Below are 22,539 nucleotides of genomic sequence, written 5' to 3'. Positions count from 1 at the left end.
AAGACGAATGCCTCGCAAGACAAAAAACTCGCTAGATGAAAGGTTTTTCCGTTTTCGATTTGCCTCGCAAGACGAATTTCCCTATGGGCTTGCTTCGCAAGACGAAAACGTCTCGCGACTTTTTTTTCTTTGTCTAAAAACAAAGACATGTTTTGTTTATAAAGTTAATTTATTTTCCGTTAAATTTTTGAACTGCTCTTTACAGTATGTGTGATTTTAAAGAGCAGTTAATAAACTGTTGTTGTACCAAATTTGGCTTTGTTTGGACTTTTTTTGACCATAGGAACGCATTAATTGATTTTCAATGCATTCCTATGGGATTTCGTGCTTCGCAAGACGAAAAATTCGCTAGACGACAAAAATTGCGGAACGAATTAATTTCGTCTTGCGGGGCACCACTGTACGTTAGTGATGGTAACATACAGAAATGCATCATATTAGGGGAAATGGATGGGGAGGGGAATATTCATATATATATATTTTTCCAAAAAAATTTATTGGTTTTCACAATATTATAAACAAACAAACAAGACAAGACAAACAAACAAACAAACAAACCAAACCAAACATAGATCATAGCCTTATTGAAAATTAAAGTTATTAACTTTGTTAAGTGACTTCCTTGCTTCCCCTTAGTTGAATTTCATTGCACGTCCTTTTAACGGTTTTCCAAAACCCAATTTTTATGAAATTTAACTTAAACATTAACATCCTTAAATCTTCACCTTATAGAATTAAACATATTACATCATCACTTAACATAAATAAAATCCTAAGCCCATTAAGTATCTGCAAGCTATTTCCAGTTAATTTAACTTAACAAACTTAACTAAATAACCATTAACTTTCCTCCATTCTTCCTGATACTCCTCCTCCTTCTGGTCGCGGACTCTTCTGGTTAGGTCGGCTAGCTCCGAAAAATCCATCATCTTCATCTGCCATTCTTCTATTGTTGGTAATTCTTGGGTTTTCCACTTCTTAGCTAACAAAATACAAGCAGCAGTTGTGTCATACAAAAATAATTTAACATCTTTCTTGGGCAATTCCAAACCTGTTATTCCAAGAAGAAAGGCCTCTGGTTTCTTTATAAATGTATATTTCAACATTTTTTTCAATTCATTATAAATCTTTTCCCAGAAGTCTTTCACCTTGGGACAGGTCCACCACATATGATAGAAGGTTCCTAGGGAGGGGAATATTCATATAAGCTATCATCTTCATTTCTCAGCTTGCAGTCAACAGACCTTTTAAATGTTTTATAACAATTTTAAAACGACAACCATGAAATTCACATCAACGCAACTGAGAAACATTTATATAGCAGGCAATTCATAAGCGGTTTAACACAGATGGCCATTTTTTTTTAGAAATTGCCACTTCCTCTGTCTGTCAAACCCACATGCAAAAATGTGCCGGTAATTTTTCATGAGGATATTGAACACCCACAAATTACTGCAGAAATTTAAAGAAATGAATTTGCAATCGGAAAAATTGAGAACCGTGGAGAACTGAAATTGATGGATTGATTCATCCATGCTTGCCAACACAGGGGCCAAATAACTGGGGCCCTGGATGCCCGAGCACCCTCAAAATTCCCCATGAAGGGGCTGGGCACCCACAAATTTCGGTGCATGGCACCCACGGCCCCGAGCACCCACGGTTGTGGGGCCAAGCTTGCATTTGTGCTTGCTGTGATGGCTAGATTCTGCATCAGCCAACAGTGGCATTTGAATGCTTAACATGAGTCCACAGTGAGATACAGCAGCAAAAAGAGCTAATGCTATTCTAGGCTGCATCAACAGAAGTCCAGATCAAGGGAAGTCATAGGTAAAGGGACCCCCAACCATTAGGTCCAGTCGCGAACGACTCTGGGGTTGCAGCGCTCATCTCACTTTATTGGCCGAGGGAGCCGGCGTACAGCTTCCGGGTCATGTGGCCGGCATGACTAAGCCGCTTCTGGCAAACCAGAGTAGCGCACGGAAACACCGTTTACCTTCCCGCCGGAGTGGTACCTATTTATCTACTTGCACTTTGACGTGCTTTCGAACTGCTAGGTTGGCAGGAGCAGGGACCGAACAACGGGAGCTCACCCCATCATGGGGATTTGAACCACCAACCTTCTGATCAGCAAGTCCTAGGCTCTGCGGTTTAACCCACAGCGCCACCAGCGTCATAGTAGCACTCTATTGTGCCTTGGTCAGACCACACTTGGAATACTGTGTCCAATTCTGGATGCCACAGTTTAAGAAGGAAGTTGACAAGCTGGAATGTGTGCAGAGGAGGGCGACCCAAGATGATCAAGGGTCCAGAAACTAAGCCTTATGATGAATGGTTGAAGAAGCTGGGTATGTTTAGCCTGGAAAAGAGGAGACTGAGAGGAGATGGCCATCTTCAAATACCTGAAGGGCTGTCACATGAAGGATGGAACAAGCTTGTTTTCTCCTACTCCAGAGGGTAGGACTCAAACCAATAGCTTCAACCTTTCCATGGAGGCGCAGGTTGCAGCCACAGCAAAGGTGGCATTTTTCCATCTCCGCCGTATTAAGCAGTTGGTCCCTTACCTTTCTAGCCCTAATCTGGCCACAGTGATCCATGCGACGGTCACCTCCAGGCTTGATTATTGTAACTCGCTCTACGCCGGGCTGCCCTTGAAGCTGACTCAGAAACTCCAGCGGATGCCACAGTTTAAGAAGGAAGTTGACAAGTTGGAACGGGTGCAGGGGAGGGCAACCAGAATGATCAGGGGTCTGGAAACTAAGCCTGATGAGGAACGGTTGAAGGAGCTGGGTATGTTTAGCCTGGAAAAGAGGAGACAGAGAGGAGATATGAGAGCCATCTTCAAACATCTCAAGGATGATGGAGAAAGCTTATTTTCTCCCTCTCTGAAGAGTACGACTCAAGTCAATGGCTTCAAGTTACAAGAAAGAAGATTCTGATGAAACTTCATGAAGAACTTAGAGCTTTTGAGTAGCGAAACCACCTCCCTCGGGAGGTTGTGGACTCTCCTTCCTTGAAGGTTTTTCCTCAGAGGTTGGGTGGCCATCTGTCATGGATGTTTTAGCTGAGATTCCTGGGTTGGACTAGATGACCCTTGGGTCCCTTCCATCTCTACAGCCCAAATGTTCTCACGGCCCTGATGGCTCCTTCCTGCTTTGCATCAGCTTGCCTGCAGCCCGCTCTGCTCTGCTGGTCACCCGGGGAATTCTTTCGGTGCCCAGAGAGTCCCCCAGAGAAATCTCAGTTCCTGTTTTCGCAGCTGAGAGCCGCTTTTCACAAGAACGTGGGGGGGGGTGAGTGAGTGGGGGGAATCAGCCAGAACAGCAAATGGGGCACCTGACGTTTCAAGGGTGCGGGTTAGTCATATATGTAAACATAAACTACTCAGGTTCTCCAGTTCTAAAGAAAGAGCCCAAATGCTGTCCTACAGAGGGGCAGTGTGGTGTAGTGGTTAGGGTGGTAGAATAGGGTTGAAATCCCCACTCGGCTAGGTTGCATGCTGGGTGACTTAGACCGTGAGGGGAGAGAGACTTTGTGCAGGTCATCAAGGATAGCTCAGTCAGTATATATGATGCAAGCTACTAATAATTATAAATAGCTTGATTAATATGAAATTAAGTGTTATAACCTGTACAATGCAATTGTAGTTAATACAATGCATTTTTTAAATATAATATCAATATCGCCATAGTAGTGCACACTGTTTATTGAGACAGCAGACCTTTGTACCCTGTTACACCTAGTGAGTGTAAAAGATGGTATTTCTTTCTTTCGGTATAATTTTTTTGGGGGCCCCAAGAGAGTGGGACCCTTAGCTATAGCTTGTTTAGCTTATACATAAATCCGGCAGTGCTTTCAAGCTAACAGCTGCTCCTTTTTTTCCTCTTTTGGATCCCGCAGATCCTGAACATGGAAGATGACCTGAACTGGTACAAAGCCGAACTCTTCGGCACCGAAGGATTCATCCCCAAAAACTACATCAAAATGAAACCTCACCCGTAAGCAGCACCAGCTTGTTCCTTTCCTTGATTTATTTCAAAGAATTTATGGATCGCGTAGTCTTTTAAAAGTACGGTAACCTTGCTAGGAAAACAAACCCAAGTGTCTTTCCTCCTGGGAAGCTCTGAACTCAGCACAGCTTAACCGAGACCAACCCTGTCCCAGTGGGCCAGAGGCTGCTGCGCATTTAACAGCAGCCAGACACACGAATCCTGGTGAAGATTGAGAAGATTTAAGGTGGGGGTGGGGAAGTTATGGACCCTCCAGACATTGCTGGACTCCCAGTTCCTATCGGCCCCATCCTGCATGGCCGATACTCAGGGATGATGTGAGTTGTAGCCCAGCAACAAAATCTGGCAGGCCACAGGGTTTTGCACCTGCTGCAAGTGTTCTTCTTTCACGAATTCACAATAAATCAGCACTTGGAAGGGGGAAAGAGGGCAGGGCAATGAATGAACAAGATGCAAAAGACATTAGCTTGTGGGTGGACATTGTATTTCTTTGGAACAAACAAGTAAGCAAATGCAATAACGCTGGATAAATTTTCACACACACCCCATCCCATCCTACACTAGTTTCCAAGGAAAGCTTGCTTAAAGATTGCCTAGCGCAGATACAGCCTTGGCGTTTATTTTATGGTTCAGTGGTACCTCGGGTTACATACGCTTCAGGTTACAGACTCCACTAACCCAGAAATAGTACCTCGGGTTAAGAACTTTGCTTCAGGATGGGTCTTCCGGTCGGCGCCAGCGCTTAATGGCGGTCCTACCTCCGAGCTCCGGAGAAGGACTGCTCCGCAAGTTCGGGTCTTACCCGCTACGGCGAGCGGGGGACCCCTAAAATCTCAGGCGCTGAAGCCTGAGAACAAGGAGATTCGGTGGGCACCTTTGCGCCCCCCGGTACTGTGAAAGAGCCTTTTTAAAGGCTACGGAGCGGCATCGGGAGTGAGCGCGGTGCTGAGAGTCGCTACCCAGCCTGCGGAGTGAAGCCGCGTCGCCATAAGCGGAGAGCGCCGATTCCTTCCTGAAAAGAAAATTTGGACTGAATTCCCGTGAGTAGGAGCTGGAAAACAATTGGGACCCTTTAAATTGTGAAAATTGGGCTAAAAGCGGGGAGGTTAAAATCAAGGAAGTCTGCCTCCCCCCGACTGCATGAAAGTGAAAGCAACGGAACTTTAAACCTGCATCCGTTGAAACTTGCTCTTTATTTAATCAAACCGGACATTTAGACCTTAGATCTCCCCTCTAGCTAGCAGGGCAGAGGGGAGGTGAAAGAGACTTTAATAACTGCATGATCTACCCGAAGTAAAAATCCTCCGCTGTCTCATCTATCAAAAGCATGAAACGGTCTGCCTTTTAGGACAATAGGTCACTGAACTGACTTTTCCCTGCAAAAGTGATACTGTGATACAAAGTTTATACAGTGTCTGGCTACAGTACATTATAAGAAGAAACAGTATAAACTGGGAAACTGTGGCAATTTGTAGCTACAAGCCTCCAGCTATATCTACTTTAACTGTGTTAATTTCCTTTCTACATCTTTGGATACTCTCCTTTGTCTTTGTACTTGGATATCTTATTTTTTGGCCATTTTGACTTGCTCCCCCTAGAGGGTAAAGTAAAGTTCGGCATGGCCTAGGACAGTGGAACTTTCCAACGGGGAATAGTTCCCGTGGGAAACGACCTTGACATGAGTGGCTCACAAGAAGAGATAGTCACAAGAGCCAAGACCAAGCAACAACAACAACAGCTGCAGCAACAACAGACAAAGAAAAGAGGCTCAATCTCAGGCGTAACTGCTGGATCAGCAGGAACAACAGGACAAGAAAAAGGGACAGCTGTCTCTATGGAAGCTGTGACAGAAGCATTGCTTAAAATAAATCAATCCTTGGAGTCTCTGACAAAACAGACGTCAGAAAATACACAAAAATTAACAGAAATATCAGTAAGACTAAACCAGAACACAGAATCTATAAATAAATTGGTGGAGGAAAACGCTACCACGCGTAAAATTGCCGAAGATGCCAAAGCTACTGCTGGAGAGACACAAGAGAAATTAGAGCCGATTGCTAAGAAGGTTTATGAGCACGACGCAACTTTGGCCTTGTGGGAGTTACAGAGAAAAGAGAGAAATTTGAAATTAAGATTGATTCCAGAGAACGAAAGAGACAACCTGGTGGAATACCTGACACGGGAGTTTGTTGACTGCTGGGATCTCGAGGAAGACGAATTTAAAATTACAACAGCTTTTAGACTGGGCAAAAAGCAGGACAGAAAGACCCCGAGAGATTGCCTGATTACATTCAGATCCAAGGACGAAAGAGACAAAATACTAGGACTACACTTCGAAAAGGCCTTGCAAATTGGAAACTCAGCTATACAGATCTTCAAAGACATTCCAAAATATATTTTGGATTTAAGAAACTTCTACAAGGATTTAGCTCTTCTGTTAAAGAAAAACTCCATCCACTTCAGGTGGGAATTTCCACAAGGACTGTCATTTGACTACAAGGGAAAGAAGGTGAAAATAAAGACAATTCAAGACAAAGACAAATTTTTGGCAAGGAATCAGGAGGACCTGCAGAAGGGGACCGTGGACGTACTTGCAGAACAGAGGAGAGCATTAGATATTCTGAATCTTTCGTTTGGACAAAAACCACCACCATCAGAAGAAGAGCAACAACTTGGAGCTGTTGGAGGAGTGTCAGAAAAATAATAAGATGGCTTTGCAATTCCTTAGCTGGAATTGTAATGGGCTCAATGGGCCTTTGAAGAGAAGACAAGTATTTCATATATTGAACAGAGAACAACTGGACTTGATATGTCTACAAGAAACTCATATAACTAGAGCCCACAGGAGACTACTCACAAATAAAAGGCTAGGACAAGAATTTATTTCATCAGATAAAGTTAAGAAAAGAGGAGTTGTAATATATGTGAAAGAGAAATGGGCCCCAAAAATGATATTTAAAGATGAACAAGGGAGGTACCTGGCAGTGGAGATACAAGTACAAGGAGAAAAATTTTTAGTTGTTGGAATCTACGCACCAAATGAAGGTAAATCTGACTTCTTTAAGAGACTCCATGAAACCCTGACGGACTATTTGGATTACAATATGATAATCATGGGAGACATGAATGGTGTGGTCTCCACCAACATGGATAAGGCACAAAGATTAACAGTTAGTAAGGAAGGGAGACTTCCTAAGACTTTTTTTGAAATGACGGAAAACATGGACTTGATAGATATATGGAGAACAAGGAACCCTCTGGAGAGAGAGGGAACCTTTTTCTCTCAAGCAATGATGACCTGGACCAGAATTGACCAAATTTGGGTTACTAGTGGTATGGCTCCAAAGATTAAGAAAGTGGAAATCTGCCCAAAAACTTGCTCCGACCATAATGCTGTGAGGATGGAGATGAAACTTACAACAACTGGTCAATTCAGATGGAGAATGAATGACACCCTCTTTCGAGATGAGGAGATCCTTACGAAGGCCCAAAAAACTTTAAAAGACTATTTTGAAATAAATTTGAGGGACGACGTGGAGAAAAGAGTGATCTGGGACGCAAGCAAAGCGGTGATGAGAGGCTTTTTGATTCAACAAAATTCAATAAAGAGGAAAAAACAAAATGAGAAAAAAGAAAAGATTTTGGAAAAGATAAAGGAAGGAGAGAAAAAATTAAGAACAAAACCAAAGTCCCAGGAGATTTTAAGAGAGATTAAGCTATATCAAACACAATATATGGAATTGATGAACCAAGAGATTGAATGGAAGATAAAGCAAATGAAGCAAAAGACCTTTGAATCAGCAAATAAATGTGGTAAACTTTTGGCATGGCAACTGAAGAAAAGGCAGAAATTAAATACAGTCACAAGCCTAGAGGTGGATGGAAAAAATATATCTAAACCCAATGAAATTAGAAATTGCTTTCTGAGTTATTTTAAAAAACTTTACACTCAAGGCCCGCAAAACGAAGAAGATATAGACAAATTCCTTGATAAATATGGACTACAAAAAATCTCTCATCAAGGCAAGATGGATCTGAACCAGAGAATTTCAGAACAAGAGATAGAGGCTGCCATTCAGAATATGCAACTGGGCAAATCTCCAGGACCAGATGGACTGACTTCCAGATACTACAAATCGCTGAAGGAATGGTTGATTCAACCACTAAAAGAACTTTGTAATGAGATTCTTGAGGGAAAAAAGGCACCTGAATCGTGGAAAGAAGCATATATTTCACTCATACCAAAGTCAGAGACTGAAAAGACCCAACTTAAGAACTACCGCCCAATATCATTACTTAATGTGGATTACAAAATTTTTGCAGACATTTTGGCAAAAAGATTTAAAAGAGTGTTGATGGAGAAGATTCATAAGGACCAAGCAGGCTTTCTCCCTAAAAGACACCTAGCAGATAATGTAAGGAATGTAATAGACATTTTGGAAAAGCTAGAGGTGAATATAAACACTAAAGCAGTACTGATTTTTGTGGACGCGGAGAAAGCCTTCGACAATATTTCCTGGAGTTTTATGTTAAAGAATCTTCATGGGATGGGGGTAGGTCAAGGTTTTGAGAATGGTATGGCTGCAATATATTTTGAACAAAAAGCTAAATTGATTGTAAACAATGTAGTGACTGAGGAACTTAAGATAGAAAAAGGAACACGACAGGGGTGCCCAATTTCCCCATTACTCTTTATTTCGGTTCTGGAGGTGTTGCTGAACATGATAAGGAATGACCAGCAGGTTAAAGGAGTGCAGGTCGGAGCTAAACATTATAAGTTAAGAGCATTTGCAGATGACCTAGTATTGACTTTGCAAGAGCCAAACACTAGTACGAAAAAGGTTTTAGAAATAATACAACAGTTTGGCCAGGTAGCTGGATTTAAGTTGAATAAACAAAAAAACAAAGTTTTAGGAAAAAACTTAACAGATATGGAAAAGGAGAAATTCCAAGAGGAGACAGGGTTGACAGTGGTCAAGAAGGTGAAATACCTAGGGGTTTACTTGACATCTAAAAATGTGAATTTGTATAAGGACAATTATGAAAAATGTTGGTCAGAAATTAAAAAAGATCTAGAAATATGGTCAAATTTGAAATTGTCAATGTTAGGCCGAATTGCAGTGATTAAAATGAATGTATTGCCTAGAATGCTATTTCTGTTTCAGACCTTGCAGATTCTTGACAAGATGGAAGGTTTCAAGAGGTGGCAGAAAGACATTTCGAAATTTGTCTGGCAGGGCAAAAAGCCCAGAATTAAATTTAAAATATTGACAGATGCTAAAGAAAGAGGGGGGTTTGCCCTGCCGGACTTAAAATTGTACTATGAGGCAGCAGCTTTTTGCTGGCTGAAAGAATGGATGCTCCTCGAGAACACGGACATTTTGGATCTGGAAGGTTTTAACAATGCTTTTGGTTGGCATGCATACCTATGGTATGACAAAGTTAACAGTGCCTTTAAAAATCACATTGTTAGAAAAGCATTATTCAATGTTTGGATAAGATATAAAGATCTGTTGGAAAACAAAACCCCTAGATGGGTGTCACCAGTGGAGGCTAAAGCAGTGAAGAAACTCAATATGGAGGTCGGATGGCCGAAGTATTGGGAAATTTTAGAACAGGATGGAGATAAGTTTAAACTACAAAGCCACGAGAAACTGAAACATAAAGTACAAAATTGGTTTCAATATCGTCAAATAATGGAGTTTTACAAACAGGACAGGAAAATCGGTTTCCAGGTGGAAAAATCAAAACTAGAAACCGAATTGTTAGAACCCAATACTAAGAATTTATCTAGAATGTATAACTTGTTGCTGAAATGGAGTACACAGGACGAAACAGTTAAATCGGCTATGATTAAGTGGGCACAGGATGTTGGACATAACATTATGTCAGCTGACTGGGAATGGTTATGGAACACCGGTATTAAATTTACGGCATGTAATGCCTTAAAGGAAAACATTATGAAAATGGTTTATAGGTGGTACATGACCCCAGTCAAGCTGGCAAAAATCTATCATTTGCCCGATAACAAATGTTGGAAATGTAAAGAGACTGAAGGTACCTTCTACCACCTTTGGTGGACATGCCCGAAGATTAAGGCCTTCTGGGAAACGATCTATAATGAAATGAAAAAGGTACTTAAATGTACTTTCCCTAAAAAACCAGAGGCCTTCCTCTTGGGCATGGTCGGCCAATTGGTGTCAAAGAAGGATAGAATCTTTTTTATGTACGCTACAACAGCAGCAAGAATACTTATCGCAAAGTATTGGAAGACACAAGATCTACCCACTCTGGAAGAATGGCAGATGAAAGTGATGGACTATATGACATTGGCCGAGATGACAGGCAGAATCCGTGACCAACGAAAAGAGACGGTGGAAGAAGAATGGAGGAAATTTAAAAGTTACCTTAAGGACTACTATAAACTTAACGAATGTTAAAATGTTACGGTTTTCAGAAACAAAGGGGTACAGTGATATAAGGCCAGAATACAAAGAGGACTAAGATGACAGAGGTTGGAAAGTAACAATTGGGAGTTGCTATGAAATTATGGACATTGGGATGCAGAAAAGGGGGGGTATGGGGAAGTCCAAGAAAAGAGGTTTATGGAAATATGTTATGAAATTATACGTGTATGTTTGTCTTTTTTTGTGTTTGTTTTGTTCTTTAAAAAATCCTGTAAAACCAATAAAAATCTTATAAAAAAAAAAAGAACTTTGCTTCAGGATGAGAACAGAAATCGTGCAGCGGCAGTGTAGCGGCAGCAGGAGTCCCCATTAGCTAAAGTGGTGCTTCAGGTTAAGAACAGTTTCAGGTTAAGAACAGACCTCCGGAACGAATTAAGTTCTTAACCCGAGGTACCACAGTACTTGATTTTATTTCGAAACAAACAAAAAGTTGGTACATTTCACTTCTGTGCCACAGCTTGTGGATTTCAGAAGATCAGACTCTTGGTTAAAAGCCCAGGAGCATACCAGAACTGAGCATGTTGCTTCGCTGCAATTATTGTGGTGGTGGTTGTTTTCCAGTCAGTTGGCAATCCTAACGGCCAGTTCAGGGACTCATAATAATGACAACCACCTACAGCCACAACAAGAAGGACAACCCCTAGCCATGCCCTCCTTAAGAGAGTCCAAAAATACAGGTAATTGCTTGGGTCTGTTATTTATTTTATCTTCTCCCATTTCTATCCCACCCTTCCTCTCAAAGGGTGATGACTAGGGTTCTTCCCAATCTCCTCTGTAAAGAAAACCAGATCTAGGGTGCAACCCACAGTATGTGTTGGGTCCTCAGTGTATTGCAACAGCCCCATGGTTGTCCTGCTGGCCAGATTTTTCTATGACGCCATGAGATCCTGAGCCGGGCCAGACAAGGCAGCATCGACATGGATTTTGAGGTCCCCCAGAACTAAGTGTCCTGGGATTCCCTGACACCACACCAGAGACCGCTTCCACCAGCTCAGTCAGGGAGGTGGTTGGAGGGCAGGTTTGGAGGTACACCAACGCGATCGCTGTTCCGTCTCTGCCCCCCAACACCAAGGCCAAACCCTTGCGTCTCACTCCCAGGTGAACTAGCCTATGATTCCCAGGTCACTGGGTAAAGACTATGCAGTCTTACTGCAATCCTAAGCATTTTACTCAGAAGCAAGTCCCACAGCACCGGCTGTGGCTGTAGAGACCAATACAGGAGAGACATGTTTTGTTGCATCTGGGGCAGGTGAAGGTGTCCGGTTTTGCTGCTGCAGATGCACCGGGGCGTTTCTTCTCCCTGCGGTCCTCCCAGCGGTCATTCCTCCTCTGATCACTGCTGTGGATGCACGACCTGTCTGTCTCCAGTCCTCTGCTAGAGATTTCCACACGGCGGGTTGATATTGCCAACAGGGCCGTCTTACCCATAGAGTCTAGTGGCGCAGGGCGCCAAGTTCTAGAGGGCTCCAGAGAAGAGGCGGAGTGTGCTGGTCCCGGGGGGGGGGTTACCATGCGACATGGTCTGAGTCCGGTCCTAGGTCGAGGGTATGGAGGTTGTCTGTCAAGGACGAAACAGGGTCCAAGGGAAGGAGCCGGGCGTGGTCAGGAACTCTGGAAGAGCAGGACAGGGTGCTGGCAGGAACAGGTTACCAACGATGTTGCTCCTGCAACCTGGGACTGGGCGGGCTGGCCTTTATCTCCTCTGAGGCATAGGGTGGCCCCGGGCCACAGGTGACTCGCCTCTCCTGGCCTGGAGGTGAGCACTCCTCCTGCAAGAACTTAGTTCCCTCTGCCTCTCTGCCCTGAGCCTCTGCAGCTCAGGAGAGGCTGGAGGGTTACTGGACCCAGAGGCAACCTCACCTTCCCCTGACAGGGCTAGGAGAGGAGCACCTGCAGGCAATGGGTCCTTGATCACCTCCGGAGCCAGAGTGGATTCAGCTGGTGTCTGCTCCTGAGGATCTGGCACAGGTGATGGCCCTTCAGGTTCAAGGAGGTGGGGACTCCTGTGCAGGCTGGGATTCCTCAGGTTCAGCCTCTGAATCAGATTCCCAGGCCATCACACGGAGGCTATACGCGGCACCTCATGGCATCAGCTCGCCGCCCTCACCTGCCTCTGCCATGCCATGAAGCAGCGCCGCACCCAGAGCCTCCATCTGCCATGGCCACCATGGCACAGAGCAGCCAGCTGAGCTGGAAGGCACTGCGTCCAGCCTCCCCCTCTTCCCCTCTGGAGGAGCCACCCTCCAGCCGCTGCCCGCCTCCTCCAGCCCTGACGGCAGCGCCGTCCTCCCTAAAATAACTCTAGGAAAAGGAGGGGGCGTGCCGGAGGGAGCTTTGCACCATGGCGCTGGATATGCTTAAGACAGCCCTAGTTGCCAACCTGTCACATTTCCAGACGTCTTTGTAACGCAGAGTCGGTCTGCCAGCAGGCCCGGTGCCTGAAGCAAGCTTGGCTTGCAATATTCCGCTCTGTCTCCTTCTTGTCCCCCAACCCTTTCTGTTCCTGGTGATTACGGATTCACTTGCCCAAAATAGGAGAGCTTGTTCATGGCCTTGACACTGCAACAGGTGATCTCAGAGGAAGAAAATAATGGTCTCAGCTCTTTGGCCCTCTACTCTATGTGGCCTAGGACCCACATACCTACGGGACCGCCTCTCCTGGTATGCCCTGCGGAGGACCTTAAGGTCCACAAATGACAACACTTTGGAAGTCCCAAGTCACAAGGTGGTTAGATTGGTCTCAACTAGGACCAGGGCCTTTTCAGTACTGGCCCCGACTTGGTGGAACGCTCTGTCACAAGAGACCAGGGCCCTGCGGACTTGACATCTTTCCCCTCTATTATGTTTTTACTGTGATTTTATTGGTGTTAGCTGTCCTGAGCACAGCTCTGGCCGGGTATAAATAAAAATTATTATTATTATTATTATTATTATTATTATTATTATTATTATTACTACTACTACTACTACTCTTGCCTGCCTATCACCGATCACCTCTTTTCTTGGCTCTCTCACCCAGGTGGTATTCCGGAAAGTTGTCCAGGCAAGCAGCTGAGGACGTTCTCTTGAAACGTAATTTCCAGGGAGCTTTCCTTATCCGGGAAAGTGAGAGCAGCCCAGGGGATTTCTCCATCTCAGTGAAGTAAGTCAAATCTCGAGGTGCGGCAGATAACAGGCTTTTTGTGTGTGGTTTGGAAGCTGCCTGTTTTGTTTGTCTTATCTTGTTCTCCGTAGTTATGGTGTGTGTGTGTGTGTGTGTGTGTGTGTGTGTGTGTCCCATTGATTTAAAAGCCCATTGAATTCTTTCTATTGCAGCATTTATACCACCACCCGCCTTGAGCCCCAAAAGCTTCCAGGGTAGCTTACAAAAATCAGTACTAATACGGCTCACAATCTGAAACAGACACGGCACACAAGGAAAAATGTGTGGGTGGGAGGAGGGGAAAGCAAGCTCAAACTCAGGCTACGGTTCTTAAAAGTTACAGCTGATGTCAGGAGCGGTTCTGGTTGTCTTAAAGAGCAATCTCTTCTCCATAGCATTTCATCCCTCCCTTCCACCACCCCAGATCAGATCCAGGACATGATCCACCCCAGGAGGGCAAGGGAAGTCCTGCCACACACTGGATCCCTCAAACAGATGATTTGCTGACCATATGCTGCCTTGGGAGAGCTTTCCCCGAAAGAGAACTCATGAAACATCCAAATAAATAAATGCAAATATGCAAAAACGGTACCAATATAGAAAATGTGCACCGGCTGTTGCAGATGAGGGTGCTGAGCATCCAGAGTCCAGGAAGGGCAGAAACATCTGTGGAAATAAAGGGGAGGACTTCATGTGCCCCTAATATTCTTTCTCCAGTTGTAGTCTAAAGCACTGAGCCTCTTGGGCTTGACGATCAGAAGGTTGGCGGTTTGAATCCCCGCGATGGGGTGAGCTCCCGTTGCTCGGTTCCTGCTCCTGCCAACCTAGCAGTTCGAAAGCACGTCAAGTGCAAGTAGATAAATAGGTACCACTCCGGTGGGAAGGTAAACGGTGTTTCCGTGCGCTGCTCTGCTTTCGCCAGAAGCGGCTTAGTCATGCTGGCCACATGACCTGGAAAAACTGTCTGCGGAAAACGCCAGCTCCCTTGGCCTGTAAAGCGAGATGAGCGCCACAACCCCAGAGTCGTCTGCGACTGGATTTAACTGTCAAGGGTCCTTTACATTTGCCTTTTTTTAGCTTGTCATAGAATCCTAGAATTGTAGAATTGGAAGGGTTCCCAAAGGCCATGTAGTCGAACCCTGTGCAATCCATGCCAGACAGCTTTCCGACCCCTGCTTAAAAAACTCCAAGGAAGGGAAGTCCACAAACTCCCAAGGGAGACCATTCCATTGTCAAACAGCTCTTACCGTCAGAAAGTTTACTCAGAACCCCCTTTCTTGTAACTTGAAGCCATGGGTTTGAGTCCAGAGCAGGAGAAAGCAACCTTGCTCCATCCTCTGTATGACAGCCCTATATAAATATATAGGCTCTCTCCTCTCCCCTTTTCCAGGCTAAACATACCCAGCTCTCTTAACTGTTCCTCTTAAGGCAGGCATAGGCAAACTCGGCCCTCCAGATGTTTTGAGACTACAACTCCCATGATCCCTAGCTAACAGGACCAGTGGTCAGGGATGATGGGACTTGTAGTCCCAAAACATCTGGAGGGCCGAGTTTGCCTATGCCTGCCTTAAGGCTTGGCTTCTAGACCCTTGTTGTGTAGACTGAGAGTTGTTCTTATCTGAGAGCACCAGAGGGCGCTCTCAATGCACCACAAATAATCCAAGCGGCTTTTTCAAATGATAAGCTGTATCTCTTGGCTGCCTTAAGGTTCATGCAAATCATCTGGACGGCCGAACTGTTCCCAAACACCTGCTGATCTTTTCTAGAGCTAAATTTAGTTGCCTCCTTTCTGCCATACTGGGTGGTCTTTTTTGGGAGGTGGAGGGCATTTCTCATAATGATGGACTATGCCCCTGCAGGGATGGAGGCACTGGAACACCAAGGGCTCAACCACGCTTAATTATTCTAGGCACAGATCCACACTTTCCTGGTCCATGTCTGAGCGCTGTCATTTTTCCCCTGCTACTTTCCCCAGGAAAATCCAGGCTTCAATGGCAGTTTGGGTTTTCTACAGAATTGTTTTCAGCAGTAGAGGGTGGGTTTTCATGGGGAAAGTGCGAGGGAGGGGCGCTTGGGCACAGACCTGGAAAACCAAGAGCAAAGGTAAGCGTGGACTCTTTTTGCAGTTCAGTAAGTTCAGTAAGGGACACGGGTGGCGCTGTGGGTTAAACCACAGAGCCTAGGACTTGCCGATCAGAAGGTCGGCAGTTCAAATCCCCACGATGGGGTGAGCTCCCGTTGCTCAGTCCCTGCTCCTGCCAACCTAGCAGTTTGAAAGCACATCAAAGTGCAAGTAGAAAAATAGGTACCACTCCGGTGGGAAGGTAAACAGTGTTTCCATGCACTGCTCTGGTTTCGGTCACGGTGTTCCGTTGTGCCAGAAGCGGTTTAGTCATGCTGGCCACATGACCCGGAAAGCTGTCTGCGGACAAACGCCGGCTCCCTTGGCCAGTAAAACGAGATGAGCGCCACAACCCCAGAGTCATCCGCGACTGGACTTAATGGTCAGGGGTCTCTATATCTCTTTACCTAAGATGGAGGTGCACTATAAAGTGTGGGATAAACAATGAAGCAATGGGGAGACATATAACCTCTGTGCAAGCAAATCTGGATGGATGTTAAAAAAAATTGGAAAAAAAATGTTCAGTAGCACCTTAGAGACCAACTAAGTTTGTTCTGGGTATAAGCTTTCGTGTGCATGCGCACTTCTTCAGATACACTGAAACAGAAGTCACCAGACCCTTATCTATATTGGGAGGGTGGGGTGGGTGGGGTGTTTCTCAGGAGGGTAGTAGGAGTTGGGTATGGTAAACCTGCTGACGACTGTTAATGACTGCAATTAGTCCTACAGGAAAAAGCAAGGGATAGTATGCAGATGACCAAAAACAGCTTTAGCATGTGTAATGAGACAAGAATCCAATATTTCTATTCAGACCAGGTCTCTGAATGGATGGATGTTGTTATTGTTTAATCTCACAAACAAATTGGGGCGAATGCTCAATAAATAAGGGACAGAATTAATTGCAACCTCTGCGTAAGCTTTGTGCAACCGGTTCAGGATAAATGCTCAATAGGTGGAACATGTGGAGGAGCCCAAAGTCTCTTCCTCTCTTAGCCTTAGTCAGTGGCTTTCTCCTGGCTTCTTCTTCTTCTCCTTTGGCGATCACTCATAGCTGAGTAAGATTGTCTTCCATAAACACGGTTTTAACAATGAGTCCGTAGGTGACTGTGGAGGCCAATTCTGGACCCACGCGTCCTTCCACAGTGGGGACATTGGTTTCCAGGCAGGAGTTGATCATGGTGAGGGTTTGCCAAGCGTGCCTTCCTCTTAGCATGTTTCTCCTTTGCGTCCTGAATTCGAGTGTCTTCAAAGCCCATGACACCTTTGGTCAAGGCTGTTCTCCAATTGGAGCGCTCGCAGACCAGTGTTTCCCAGTTGTCAGTGTTTATTCTACATTTTTTAAGATTTGCCTTGAGACAGTCTTTAAACCTCTTTTGTTGACCACCAGCATTACGCTTTCCATTTTTAAGTTTGGAATAGAGCAGTTGCTTTGGAAGACGATAATCAGGCATCTGTAAAGCTATGTAGTTTGGCACGCAGGGCATTGGCAACGAGGAACACAGGAAAAATACTTTAGATATCCTGTATGCAGTGCTTTTTTTCCTGGGTGTACTCAAGGATACACAGAACCAGCGCCTTTTCTTTCCAAATGTTAAAAGTGTGGCACCTTTCTGTAACAACTTCAGGGGGAGCAACGGCAACATTTCCTTTTCCTTTTAAAAGCACTGGATATATGTATGGTGTTATGGATTTAAAGGGGGGAGGGAATCTCCCTGAACCCTAGAAATTAACAAATGCAGGGTTTTGATCAATTGGGATATGGATTAAAGAGCAGAACTGTGCCAAACAGGGAATTCCTGGGCTGGCTTATGCAAACCAGCCTGGCTGGCTGGCTGAGGAGCAAAGCTGTTAGAAAGACAAAAGGTGTTGACGGGCCATTGGGGAGTGTGATGTTCCCAGGGTGATGCGCTGTATGTTTGAGGGGAGAGGGAAAGGGTTTCTGGGAAGAAGAAGCAGGAAGAAGGGGCAGAGATCCATCTTTGGAGGAGGCTGGCTGCAGGCTGCTCCCTCCATGCAGGTGTAAATAGGTGTCCTGCCAAATGCAAGGTGGTTCTTTTAAAATGAGATTCGGAAGTAATACAAAACACAAGTGAGCGAGAAGATTAAAGGTTTTATTCTAAACAGCAATAATAATAATAATAATAATAATAATAATAATAATAATAATAATAATAATAATAATTTATTATTTATACCCCACCCATCTGGCTGGGTCTCCCCAGCCACTCTGGGCGGCTTCCAACAGAATATTAAAATACAATAACCTATTAAACATTGAAAGCTTCCCTAAACAGGGCTGCCTTCAGATGTCTTCTAAAAGTCTGGCAGTTGTTTATTTCCTTGACATCTGATGGGAGGGCATTCCACAGGGTGGGTGCCACTACCGAGAAGGCCCTCTGCCTGGTTCCCTGTAACTTGGCTTCTCACAGCGAGGGAACTGCCAGAAGGCCCTCGGCGCTGGACCTCATACCAAGCAAGCACTTCAATCTGCCACTTGGAAGCCCTCAAGAAGTGGAGAAGTGATTGCCCCAGGTCGCCTCAGTTTGCACGGCCCTGCGGCCGATCAGTCCATGTCAGAGCGTCTCAGAAATTCTGCCCACAACCATCCGATTTATAGTTAGCTAGCCTGTGTGGCTTGCCCAAGTGGCTATGTGCAGATCATTCATTACTGGCTACGTGCAGATCATTCATTGGCCACCCCCTCCCAATGCCTCACTTTCTTGAACATCAAAGAAGGTATTCAGAGAAGGTACGCATTACTATCACTTCCTCCCAAATGACTAGTCCAGGCATCCCCATTGGGACTACAACTCCCATCATCCCTAGCTGGCAGGACCAGTGGTCAGGGATGATGGGAACTGTAGTCCCAAAACATCTGGAGGGCTGAGTTTGGGGGTGCCTGGACTAGTTCATTAGAGACTGCTGTTCTCATGCCATCAAAGAACTTAAACAATAGACAGGGAGAGGGAAGGAACAGAGGCAGGAAGGGTAACCATGTCAGATCATTAACTTTCCGATACATATTTGTCTTCCGGATGAGTTTCCCATACAATCGGTGAACAAACCATATTTCTTAAAGCCGCTGTTTCTTCCATCCTCCAAAGGGACACAGATCCTGTGTGTTTGCCTGGGACCCCGTGGGCTCTTGCCAGCGCTTGGTAGAGAGAGGGGCAGGCACCAGGCTTTTGTGACAATATGGCATAGGGTGCTTAAAAAAACAAAAACCCAACACACATAGTATTGTCTACATCAGCTGGCAGCGGCTCTCCAAAATTTCAGGCAGGGAATCTTCTCCATCCCTACCTGGCAATGCCACTGGGATTTGAACTTGGTACCTGCTTGCAAGGCAGATGTTCTACCACTGAGCCACAGCCCTTCGCAGGGTGATGATATCGTCATCCCTGCTGAGAGATAATAGGGGGAGGTTTAACCAACTGCATTTGAGAGGAAAAGGACGCGGGGGGGGCGCTGTGGGTTAAACCACAGAGCCTAGGGCTTGCCAATCAGAAGGTTGGCGGTTTGAATCCCCACGACGGGGTGAGCTCCCGTTGCTCGGTCCCTGCTCCTGCCAACCTAGCAGTTTGAAAGCACGTCAAAGTGCAAGTAGATAAATAGGTACCACTCCAGCGGGAAGATAAACGGTGTTTCCGTGTGCTGCTCTGGTTCTCCAGAAGCGGCTTAGTCATGCTTTATTGGCTCCCTCGGCCAATAAAGCGAGATGAGTGCCACAACCCCAGAGTCGGCCACGATTGGACCTAATGGTCAGGGGTCCCTTTACCTTTACCTATTTGAGAGGAAAACCTCTCTCCCTCTGCTCTCTGCTGCTTTCCATCTCCTTTGCCCATTTCTCCGACTTACCAGCAACTTCACAACTTTCCCTCGCACATCCCAAGCAAGTGACTGACACGCCCAAGAAGCGTGTCCGGTAAAACCACTCCAGTCATTCCGAAAGGACGCAGAAACAACACCAGCTGCCACCCCCCACAAAAGGTTATAGTGCTTCTGGCATTCCTGCAAACGTGTTTGATGGAATTTAGCTTTCAGCCTTGGGGGCAGGTGGAATTCACGTTGAATGGATTCCTTGCACAGTCATAATGGAGAGATTTTGGAAGGACTGTTGTTATGAGTCTGATGGCTTCTTGTTTGACCTAGGAAATACTTTCTGTTTTACAATTTAGAATATTAATTTAGACAACCTTAAAATACCAATGACTTCCCTTCTTCTCTTTCCATGGTTCATTTTACATACCATAAATCCCTGCATATTTTACATAAACTAAACCATTCAGTATTCCATTATCGCATCCATCAAAACAATTACACTGTTGAATTTATCTTAATGCTGCCAACGTTTTCAAGTGTACACAATTTTCCCCCATATATTCAATAAACATTTTCCAGGCTTCTCTAAACGTATGTTCTTCCCATTCTCTTATTCTATATGTTAAGTCTGCAAGCTGTGCATATTCCATCAGCTTAAGTTGTCATTCTTCTTTAGTTGAGACCTCGCTCGCTTTCCGTTTTGGGGCTAACAAAACATGGGCCGCAGTAGTGACATACATAAATAACCTTTATTGATAATTTCTTTAGCCACACACCCTTAGCCTTGCCCCTATAGCCACATCCTTTCTAAGACCATCCAACAAAACCAATTTCCCCCCAATGCATATGAAATATACTCAGAGTCGAGGCTGAATTTTATGCTCTTTATTCAGCTCGTAGTAGCAATGAATGAAACTTTCCCCAAAACGTCTAGCTATATATACATTTTTTACACAGTGGGCCCTGCATGATTGGCTAATTCCGGGCTGCTCCTGTAGGCCAATCAGGTTGCAGATTCACTTCCTCCAGAAGTCTGGTTGGCTGCTCCTGCAGGCCAGTCAGGTTGCTGATTCACTTCATCCAGGAGCCTGATTGGCTGCTCCTGCAGGCCAATCAGGTCGCTGATTCACTTCCACCTGGAGCTGGATTGGGTGGCTCCTGCGGACCAATCAGACTGCTGCATTCTGGATCCTATTGTTCTAGGATTCAGCTCAGCACATAACAGCATATATTTGTCAGGAAAAAGCAGCAATGCAAAAGCCAGCTCCAGGTGGCTGGAATGCAAAACAGGATGTTGTTGTCTGGAACTGTACTGTTGGGAAAAAGGGGCAGTCTATTCTCTGTACTGAGCACCGGATGTTAGCTCAGAGTGTCATCTGACCTGTACTGGAAGTACAGGGGTGGAGTTGTGACTCTACTGCTGGAGTCTGGAGGGTACAGACACGATTCTCTGTACTGCTGAATGACAGAAATAAAGACATGTAAATAGGAGTCCTGTCTGTCTCTTTTCCCCTCCCTGGGGAATGCAGGGAGGGAGAGAAGGAGGAGGGTGTGTTCTTCTCACGTTTGAGGAGGATCGCTGATTTATGGCCTTGCCTGTGCCCTGCCGGGAGACGCAGACGGGAAGGTCAACAAGTATCTCAGCCGATTGCCTGGAGTGTGAGGCCAGTTACCTCTGACTGCACGCTGAGAATACTGACAATATTATGGCTTCAATACCAAGCCAGCTCCCCCTCTCCACTTTGCTTAGCACACAGCCTAATCAAAAGCTCTTCTGGACACAAAATTATAGTGGCGCTTGGCTCTTGTATTTACACATGTGAGGAGCCACCACTGAAAAGGCCCTTTGCAGGGGGGAAAAGCCCAGTCTGAAAATTTGCTGAGAATCTTAGAGTTGGAAGGGACCCCAACTCTTCATCATTCCATCTGTGGTGGGTGCTCGATTCCTAGCTGTCTCTGCTCCACCTCTGGTGAAAGGTCAGTTGGAGGGCAGGGCCTGTTACTTGACTTCCCAAGCCCATGCCCGGCTAATCTGGGGCTGCTCAGCGATCCTGCCCGGACAGCTTTGGCGTCACCACACACAGCAGTTCAGCACTCCCAAAATGATGTTCCTTTGCTGAAGAACATGCCCGGGAGGGAGGGCATGGCTGGGCAAAGACTAGTCCGCGTTCAAGTTCAAACTGATATTCCAGCAGGCATGGAGGGCAAGAGGGAGGCAACAACCTGGGCATGCCAACCTCTCAGCCAGCTTTCCATGCCAAGGGCAACGCACAGTGCAGAGCGGGCCGAAGGAGTCAACAGCCAAGGGAGGCGGGGAGGGAATGAAGTCATCGTTCTCTCTGCCAATCCCTCCTCCTCCATCTCCTCTTCCTCCTCCTCCTCTCCTCTCCTCCTGCTTTGAGGATGGGCTGTAGCTCAAGGGCATACCATCTGCTTGGCATGCCGTAGTTCTCAGATTCAATCTCCAGTGGTTTCTTCAAGTAGGACTGGGAGAGACTGGAAAGCCACTGCCAGTCATGTAGACCATACTGAGATAGACCAATGGTCTGGCTTGAGATAAGGCCGGTTTCTGTGTTCCTGTGTCTTAAGGAACCATGGTAGAGTGTCTGCCTTGCCTGCAGAAGGGCCCAGGAGCATTCTCTAGCACCTCATAGAATCATAGCATTGTAGAGTTGGACGGGTCCCTGGGGGTCATCTAGTCCAACCCCACTGCAATGTAGGGATCTCAGCTAAAGCATCCATGGCAGATGGCCATCCAACCTCTGCAAAAAAAACCTCCGAAGGAGACCGTTCACTGCCAAACAGCTCCTCCTGTCAGAAAGTTCTTCCTGATGTTGAGTTAGAATCTCCTTTCTTGGAACTTGAAGCTATTGGTTCGAATCCTACCCTTCGGAGCAGGAGAAAACAAGCTTGGTCCATCTTGATGGAGATGTTGAGATATTGGACATTTGATCCTCTGCCAGTCAGCGTAGACAATAC

The 22,539-nt window shown here is 45.6% G+C and overlaps 1 protein-coding gene across 3 annotated transcripts in view; it reads left to right on the top strand.

Annotated features, from left to right (window-relative positions):
* GRAP (GRB2 related adaptor protein) overlaps positions 1 to 22,539 on the top strand; it is a 39,967-nt gene that overhangs the window by 4,049 nt on the left and 13,379 nt on the right. For all 3 annotated transcript variants that reach the window (XM_083474566.1, XM_083474568.1, XM_083474567.1), the window contains exons 2-3: positions 3,898 to 3,995; positions 13,494 to 13,616. In XM_083474566.1, coding sequence (XP_083330692.1) covers positions 3,898 to 3,995; positions 13,494 to 13,616 — 221 coding nt within the window. The remainder of the gene's footprint in view (positions 1 to 3,897; positions 3,996 to 13,493; positions 13,617 to 22,539) is intronic.

Source organism: Podarcis liolepis, assembly GCF_965112155.1.
Source record: "Podarcis liolepis genome assembly, chromosome: 14".
Classification (NCBI taxonomy): Eukaryota; Metazoa; Chordata; class Lepidosauria; order Squamata; family Lacertidae; genus Podarcis; species Podarcis liolepis.
This window is presented reverse-complemented; position numbering and strand designations above follow the sequence as displayed.